This window comes from Cryptomeria japonica, chromosome 1 (genome assembly GCF_030272615.1).
Source record: "Cryptomeria japonica chromosome 1, Sugi_1.0, whole genome shotgun sequence".
In the NCBI taxonomy this organism is placed as follows: domain Eukaryota; kingdom Viridiplantae; phylum Streptophyta; class Pinopsida; order Cupressales; family Cupressaceae; genus Cryptomeria; species Cryptomeria japonica.
Window position 1 is genome coordinate 201,708,389 of NC_081405.1, and position 9,700 is coordinate 201,718,088.

Here is a 9,700-nt window from a genome sequence, read left to right on the forward strand (position 1 = left end):
TAACATCTAGATAACATGAAGAATCGCACTAAAAATATTGCAAAGTTTAATGTGAGATTGCAAGGGTATGCAATTAACAATGTTACATCATACATAATGTGATGAAAGAATTTGAAAACGAAAAAATTGAAAATTGATTTATATAAATTTCTTGGATATATTTATCATATGAAATTTATATGATTGTTTGATGATTTCATTATTTTTCAACTTACATTTCAATTATAAATTTGAAAATATTTATAGATTTAAAATACAATTTCTTAAATTATATATATATAATTTCATTTCAATATTCATTAATATATATTTAATTCCTTTATTAAATTTGTTTATTTTTCTTTACAAATATCCTAATTTTTTTTAAAAATCTCTTAATGATCATACTCTTTTGTAAACAATTTTTTTATCAAAATAACTCTAACAAAAATAAATCCAACTAAAATAACATTCTAAACCGTAATATTTGTTCAAAATATATATTTTTAATATTTACAATTTGCCATATAGCAATGAAATTATATTAGAAAGATTATTCTACAGCTTAAAATTCTAATAAATTACAATATAATTGAAGTTCAAAACCAGGACACAGACATCAAATTTCAGGCCTGGATGGGAATATTCAGTTTTATAACAAAATATTAAAATCTAGTACTGTTCACCTATAAAATGGGTTTTGGTTAATCTTCCTTAGCCAGGGAAGCTGGAACTGTTTTCACTGGAAGCTATATCTTTTGGTCGACTCGATTCCGAAGTAGACAATTGGCTATTCGTTCTATCACCGTACTCCTCGCTAAACTCTGAAATGTCAAAAACGTCGCCTGAGTTTTTCTCCTCATATCTCATAGCCACTTTGATCTCAGCTACAACATCAGTTACTGTAGGCCTAGCCAAGGGATCGGGTTCAGTGCATCTAATAGCTAGTTTCGCCACATGAATGACGGATTTGATGTCATAATCATTTGGCTGCAACCTCTTGTCCACTATTTTTGATATTTTGACAGGATCTTCATCTGGGTAAACATGTGGGGTGACCTGCTCAACGAAAAATAAAGAATTTTTACTACTAGAGGAATCAAAAGATACGTAAACGTAATTTATGAATATTGATAGCACTTCTTACCCATCTGATAAGATTAATTTCCTCCTCAGGAAGTTTTCCATCGATAGGTCGTCTACCACATATGATTTCCAATAAGACAACTCCAAAACTATACACATCACTTTTTTCCGTGAGCATCTGAGTGCTGAAGTATCTGTCAAACGAAGACAAACAAAACATCAAATCGATAACAATCAAAATAACTTATAGGACTCTGAAAAAAAAAGAGAAAATAAGTGAAATATTTGAATTACTCCGGATCCAAGTATCCTGCAGTTCCTTTTACAGTCGTTGTAACATGGGATTCCTCTCCGTCTATAGTAACTCTTGAAAGACCGAAATCAGCCAGTTTGCCATTTAGATTGGCATCTAGAAGAATGTTTGCGGTCTTTACATCCCTGTGAATTATTTTTGGGGTGCAGCCCACGTGGAGGTATTCCAACCCTTCAAGAAAAAATCCGAAATAGATAGAACTAGATTAGTGGTGCCCATCCAAATCATTTTTCAAAACTAAAAATCAATTTTAAGTTAACTGTTTTGCTGATTTATGGTCTTTCGTCGCCAATCAACAAAACATTTGACTACAGAGATGCTTTAACTCAATTATAATTCACAATCAATCGAACTGAGTAAAAAATAGTTACCATATGCAGCATTCAAAGCTATTCTAAGTCTAGCTCTCCAATCTAGTTTCGCATTTTCGCCTGCATTGCGACCTGCAGAAGAGACGTTAGCTGCAAATAAGTTATGCTTAGTTGGGTTATTATTAATGTAAAAAAGCAAAATGATGTAGACTTTATTTACCATAGAGGTAGTCCTTTAGTGACCCTCCAGGCATGTACTCGTAAGCAAGCATGAGCTCCCTAGATTCATTGCAGTAACCCAGTAAACGCACCAAGTTCTTGTGATGCACTCTTGACAGAAGATCGATCTGTTAACCGAGTGCAATAAAATATATGAATAGGAGCCCCTTTCCTGCGTTGTGCTGAGTCGTTCTTAATGACAAATGAGAGACAAAACCAACTCAAGGGGCATCGAGAATGCAAATATTACCTCATTTAGAAACTCTACAGCTCCTTGTTTGGAAAAGGAGGAGAGTACCTTCACAGCTATTTGTTTTCCGTCGTCTAATTTACCGAGGAACACCACTCCAAAGCCACCTTGTCCAATCTTGTGATTAAAGTCTTCTGTTGCTGTTAACATCTCGTCCAAGGTAAAAGAACGGGTCTTTGTTGAATTTGGCACCAAAACCATAGAGAAGTCTGCAATTGATGTACACGCATATCAAATCCCACTCTAGGAAATTCCAATTTTGTAAGGTAAATGACGTTAAAATACTACATTTGAAAATCCCACAGGAAAACATTTTCTTACCCTGGCCACGCACATATATGGATTCCCTCTTCCCAGGAGCAGAGCCTTTAGTATCTGAGTAACCAATCCCTTTTCCACTGAGCCTCTTTCTATGGACGGTAATACCCAGAAACAAAATTAAACCTCCTATTACAAAGATTCCTGCTACGACTCCTGCGATTTTCGCCTTTGGCCAGTTTGACTGGGAGGACGCCTTCCGGTCGTTTGAGGGGGAGGACGAAGTTTCATTGGGAAGACGAAGTTGACCATTACCATCAAATCTGCAGCATATTAAATTAAGTGAACCCACCCAGTATTGAAAGATTAAAAATAGCTCTCACACTATACTGAGAAGCAATCTTTAAAAACTACAGAACTGGAACAATAGAATGCACTCCCAATAACAGAGCAACAGTCAAAGAATGAAGGATTGTCTTTTTCTTCTCCGTCTTTGAAACAACGTATATATCAAGAAAAATTAAAATTATACAGTCTTCGCTGTCCATGAAAACTGAAAGTAGCAAACTTAATTAACATTCAGTTCTAGAAATAGAGAGTAACTTCACACATTTGACTGTGTGGAAACGTCATATTACAATACTACGAAAATAGAAAACTAAAGAAAGAAAAACAGAGCCTATCATACTGCACGGATAGCAGTTTATTATGCATTCAGAAAACTAAAGAAGAAACTGTTAGAAGACTACAAAATAGATTAACGAAAAACCGAATTGCATGAAATTGTTGATCATGCATGTTTTCAATCTCTCCATAGATGATCAACGGGGAGGATTTCCGAGTTCTCAATGCAACGAAGTAAGATATAAGAAAAACTTTTATGATACCAGCAACTTGTTCAGATGTAGGAAAAAAATGCAATTTCACTTGTCCATTTTGACCTAAATATGAAATGAAATGGTGCCGGATCTCAATGTGCTTCAATCTAGCGTGAAACACTGATTTTCTGATCGTAACATTCTTGTTATCACAATAATTTTGTAGGGTGTTGTTTAATCAAATGTAGATCCTCCAATATCTTTCAAATCCATTTGGCTTCCCAAATTGTTGTTGCTGGTACAACATATTTTGGTTCTGTGAAAGAGCGAGCCATAGTCATTTGCTTTTCACTACTCCAAGATACAACTACAAAAAAAGCAGAAAACATAGCTAGATGTAGATTTTATATTATCCACCAAACTGGCCCAATTAAAATTTGTGTAACTAGCTAGTTCAAACTTGTCAATAGAAAAATAATGAATGACAAAAATTTGTGCACAACTCAAATAACTTAAATTTCATTTTGCAGCGCAACAATAAGATTCATGTGGATCTTGTATGAATCGATAGATGAGAACTTAAAGTAGTGAAGTACATGATGCTTCGAACAAAACTTATGTACAAAGTCACACCTACTTTGGATCTTGCATCTCTCTTGGATAGTTTTTCACCAAATGCTACAAGGGTTGCAACAAAAGTGCATGCCATCATTGTAAATTTCTTCTATAATTCAGCTACTTACTTGGCTCAAGAAATGAATATACTTTTAGATTGTTGTTGGACCTCCACACCAAGAAAACAATGCATGTCCTAGATTTGACATCTTTAATAGAGTGCTTTCTTCAACATGCAAACCAACTATTCTTTTCCTATAATTTCATAGCTCATAGGGTACTCCACAGAGTCTTCCTCATCAATATAACCATTTAAGAAGACAAATTTTACATAATATTAGGTCTAGTAGTAGTAAAGTACATGAGGCTTGCAACCAAACTTCTATAGTAAGTTGCATCTAATTTGGATCTTGCATCTCTCCTAGATAATTTCTCACCAAGGGCTACAAGGGTTGCAACTAAAGTGCATGTCATCATTATAAACTTCTTCAATATGTCAGCTACATACTTGGCTCAAGACATAAATCTAATTTTTTATTGTTGTTGGACCTTCACACAAAGAAAACAATGCATTAGTACCATATTTGACATATTTAATAGATTTATTTCTTCAACTTGTAGACAAACTATTCATTCCCTAGAATTTCATATCTCATAGGCTACTCCACATAGTAGTCCTTGTCAATATAACTATTTAAGAAGGTGAATTTACACCCATCTAATAAATTGGCACTAGTGTTGTGTAGCAATAGCCAAGATAATGTTGATTATATCAAATCTTGCAATTGAAACAAATGTTTCTAAATAATCTACTCAAGGTGTTTGGGTAAACCCCTTAGTGACTAATCTTGCCCTACGGCTTTTCATAAATTCACCAACATGACATTTCACCTTATAATTCTATTTTACAACAATTTCCTTTTTGTCTTTATAAAGTTGTATTAATGGCCATCTATTATTTTTTATCAATCACATGCATCTCTTCATTGATAGCATCAATCCATATGTGTTCAACTTTATTGCTTTTCTTTTTTTAAAAAGCCTCAAATTTAATTGAACAAACCAAAGCAAAATTGATAATCAAATTCTTATTAGAATTCCTCTAATGAATTTTATTTCACACTTCATACTTTTCATGAAGAGCTTAGACTTGGTGTCTAACTTGAACTATCACTCAAGGTTGTGCTATCTAAAGAACTTGGTGGTCTTAAGCTTGGAGAACATGAACTTGAGCAACCATCAGAGATCAAACTTTCACTTGAGCTTGTGGGGATAGGAGGAAAATTATTATATTCAATGTCCATGACGAGTGGTGTGGTTTTTCTAACACATTTTTGTCATTGCAATGCTCCTCCTTCATTAAAAACCATGTAGCAACTAATAATTCATTGCTTTGTGTTAGGATTATAGAATTTATACCCTTTAGTTGCACCAGAATAACCCACAAAGTTATAAAATGGGATTTTGCATCCAACTTGAATTTTTAAATTGGAACATGAATATATGGAGGAAATCCAAATACACAAAAGTAAGCCACTAAAGGCTTATGAACACTCAAAGATTCCTTTGGAGTTATGTTGTGAAGCAATTTTGTGGGGATTTTATTCAAAATATATATTGTTATAGCTACTACTCCCTGGTAATAGTAAATGGGAAGATTTTTTTACTATAGCATACTTCATGCGATTTACATAATAGTACAATTATTCCTTCTCGTAGTACCATTTTTTAAGGGTATATAAGTTGTAGCAAGTTGTCTCTTGATGCCATGAGTGTTACGAAAATAATAAATTCTTTGGAAGTGAATTCCCTCCTCTATCTATTTTGAGCATTATGAGAGAATATCCATATTTCTCGTAGTACCATATATTCCCTTAGATTTTAAAATTTTCATTGAAAGATTTGAAGTCTTACCAATCGTAATTTATCAAATCATTGGTATGCGATTTGCAGAATATCCATTGTATCTTTGACTTCATACTAGTAATACAGAAAAAGATTGAAATATTCAATGTAGATTGGAGGGTAAATATAGCTCGCAGTATGCAGGTTGGATGGTGAAGATAGTTCGAATGTCGTTCTTTCTTTCTGTCTTCTATCAACTGATTTCGTTAGTTTACTGGTAAATAGGAGATTCCGATTTGCAAGCTCATTATATCGTACTACTAAGTCCAAAAAAATTTGGGATAATAATAGCTCGTCTTCCTCTTTATTCTCCATTGTTCATAATTGTCTCTGATAAACTGAAATGAAAAATTGCTAACATTTGCCATTCTGATATTTCTTCTATAGAACTGTTATCCTGCACAATGTAAAAACTCTCCAACCTCCTCTAATACCAATTGAAAAACTTGAATATAAAATATCTGGCACACTAGCGAATAACAATCTTAGAAAACTACAGAACTGAAAAATAGAATGCACTCCCAACAACACAGCGAACATTCAAAGCATAAATGTCTGTCTTACTCTTCTCTGCATTCTTACTATTCATACTGAAACAACGTACATATAAAGAAACGTTATATAAAGTCCTCGCTACCATGACATCTAAAAATTGTGAAGGGCTTTGTTAACCATCAGTGCTAAAAAGAAAGAGAAACTTCATGTGTTCGACTGCATGGAAAAGTTTTAATCCATAACTATGCAAATAGAAAACTAAAGGAAGAAATACATAGCCTATCATACTGTGCGAACAGCAGTTTATTATGCATTCAGAAAACTAAATGAAGTGTCAGAAAACTGCAAAGAAGACAGATGAAAAACTGGATTGCATGAAATTGTTGATCACGCACATCTTTAAGTATTTGGTCTTCATTGTAATTGTTGGCATTACAGATTAAAAAGGTGCATCAACGCTCTGAAGCAAGTTTACTTCTAGACGTTTCGAGAAAAACAGAGTGAAGAAAATTTACGGTACCTTGTATTCAACGAACGGCTCGGTAGAAGTGTTTGAGGAATTACACCACTAAAATTATTGTTCTGTATAAACCTGTGAGTAGAATAAGAGATGTTCAATACATATTTTCTGTGTTAACGTTCTACTGACTACATTTTCTCAGAAGAAGAGATAAACGAATACAGAGAGTGACATACAATTCTTTCAGTTTAGGCAGCTGAGAGAGCCAGGTTGGAACTTCGCCACTTAAGTTGTTGTTTTGTAAATGCCTGCACAATCACTTAAGGTCATAGCTGCTATGTTTGCATTTTCGAATAGTAATTATTTTCAATTTTAAAATGCTTACAGACAATTTTTTTGAGGGATTTATGCACTTGTAACTTACAGGCTCTCCAACATGACTAATTTCGACAAATCTGGTAAGTCTCCCGTGAGACGGTTATTGTTCAGCGATCTGGTCACAGGTGCCCGTTATGTAAACATAAGTTCAATGAAATATTTCAATACAAGTTACGCTGATTTCATAATATCAGAGTCAAAATTTTCTAGAGTCATTCTTGAGATGCAATCATTGATTGCGGCAATGAAATTTGATATTAGAAATGCACAAGACTGAATTTATAAACAATAAACACTTGCCATCGCTAACAAGAATAAGGAGGACAATCTATATGTAATGGAATTTCGACACTTGATATTATATGGTGGAAATTCGATTTATAGAATACAGCCACTTAACTTCTAATTCATCTTCTTTCCAGAAATTGTTACTAAAATTTAGCTGCCACGAAACTTAAGTTTCTATAAGAAATCAATGAAGGCTGTATGCAGATGGAAAGTAAATACAGAATTGCAAACATACATTTTAACCAGCGCAGTCATGTTTCCAAGCCTTGAAGGTATCGATCCCGTCAGATTCCTGTTCGAGAAGTTGCTGGATACCATGACATAAGAAGAATTTGTCAACTGCTTTCTCCTTCAGCGTTCTTATAATTGACATTAAAACAGCAAAAATACGGTACGAATAAAACTTACATCTCTTCTACTCTGACTATTTCAGAGCCTCTATTACAATTGATTCCTTCCCACGGATAAATAAAGCATGGGTCCGAGATCCAATTCCAATTACTTAGGTTAAATTTTTTCATAACACTAGCAAGAGCTTGAACTGCAGGTTAGGCAATCAGTCAATTTTGTAAACACTTAGATTAAAAGCTACACATTTCATGCTCTACCAGCAAGAAATTATTTAAAAAATTGAGGAGCTAATGTCCTCACCGTCTTCCAAAGAGGTGAGAGGTGCCGTGGGAACCCTTTGGTACCACTCCAGAGCATTCAGCATAGGACTCATGGTAGAGTTAGAGGCTTTGGACAATGTTAAGGTTGACATTATTGTGTAAGTTAAGATAGGCAGTTCCATGGCAGAATGATTTCTGACAAGATGAAGATTGGTAAATCTTGTTACGCCATTAATGATAATGTCGAAAATTCTGGACCCAGAAGTGTTATCGATCTCCGCAAAATAAAGTAAGAGTAAGGTGTCCTCTGTGGGCTTTGCAAAAGTAACATCAACTTTACTGTGCTTTGCAGGCACCACCACGGCCGTTTGCATTACAACAGGCGGAGGAAGATCTTCTGTGTTGTTTGTTGAAATCGGCTCAACCGAACTAACATTATGTGCTCCTTCAGCTACGTCAATATCCCACAAACGGTCGAATTGGTCATCAGGGTACCTAAATAATTAATTATTTGACAATCAGTTAAAAGAAGGCCCGTAAACGTTCCACAAGGAAAGAAAATGACGGGGGAATGATTTACGATTTACCTTATCTGCTTAGATGCGCCGTAAGACTTTCTCGCTATCATATGCAACATTTGTCTGGACGTAACCTGATTGTACATTCCTTGTCGAAGAGGTCTCAACTCGATAGAAGAAATAAATGGATCAACATCCTCTGAGGCTCGGATTAAACAAATATACACCACTTGCCCACCACTGACCAAGATCTTCTCACTCCTTTGTGGGGGATAACTTTGAAGTGTCGGGTTTCTTATGTTTAAGAATTCCTGTGTCTCGATAGAATAGTTGAAATTTGGAATCAGGTTCGTGTAACTAACTCCCACAAAATATAATCTTAATAAGAAAGGCACGTTAGGAGTGATGGGCAGGTGATAGCAAGATTTGTTGAGAGGCTTGGGGAACACTCGTAAGCTTTGATGATAAAATTCAAGGGTTTCGTCATTATTGGCTTTTCTGTAACCGCCTTGGATGTACTTGTCATCGGGAGTCCATGTAATACCGGTACTGGAATCTGTGCGGTTTCCTATTCCACCGCAATCAAGGCTCAGGAACCCTGCGTTAAAAGAGAGAAGAAGAATTAAATAGGTAGTAGATATAAGGAAGAGAAATCGAATTAGTGAAAAACTAGAATAGTACCTGATTCAGCAACACATGAATATACACTCCACGATATGATGAGAAACAGAGCGCATGCGCTAGCTTCCATTCTCTTGTTTACTCTCAGAGCAATTTCACGCTAACGTGTTTCCCAAACATCCAAGGCAGGCGCATGTGTTATACAACCAGTGTCATTCATTATTGCAATTATGGAAGGGCATACACCTATTCAAAATGCTCGTGCGCTGGACCGAATGACAGCCTTCTATATGATTGACTTTATTAGGAAAGCAAATAACACCAAGCATTTATAATAATTCATTAAGTCAATTAATTTAGTAAAGGTGAAATAATTCATTTGTTGCGTCTTTCACTGGGATATGCGTTTTGAAATTTGATTCGAACCGTGCGTTTTGAGTTTTCTAATTTAGATAAGATAGTATTTCATTTTTTAGTTTTAGCTTAAACCAGTCCAAGAAATACTAATCTCTGAGAGTTCATTGAATAGATAATTGAAGACTGCAATAAAGTTACTGTCGAGTAAAGAAATTACC

At 34.8% G+C, this 9,700-nt stretch overlaps 1 protein-coding gene across 1 annotated transcript; it reads right to left on the reverse strand.

The window, feature by feature from the left end:
- Positions 1–430: 430 nt before the first annotated feature.
- On the reverse strand, positions 431–9,430 carry LOC131070143 (probable LRR receptor-like serine/threonine-protein kinase At1g67720). The gene is made up of 15 exons (XM_058005684.2): positions 9,186–9,430; positions 8,574–9,102; positions 8,027–8,481; positions 7,784–7,916; positions 7,611–7,682; positions 7,134–7,202; positions 6,946–7,017; positions 6,770–6,841; positions 2,480–2,739; positions 2,159–2,367; positions 1,910–2,036; positions 1,750–1,821; positions 1,360–1,549; positions 1,127–1,259; positions 431–1,038 (listed from the first exon to the last, which is right to left on the reverse strand). Exons 1-15 carry the CDS (start codon positions 9,253–9,255, stop codon positions 694–696), a joined length of 2,808 nt encoding a protein of 935 aa, XP_057861667.2. The 5' UTR covers positions 9,256–9,430; the 3' UTR covers positions 431–693.
- Between the last annotated feature and the right edge of the window lie 270 nt (positions 9,431–9,700).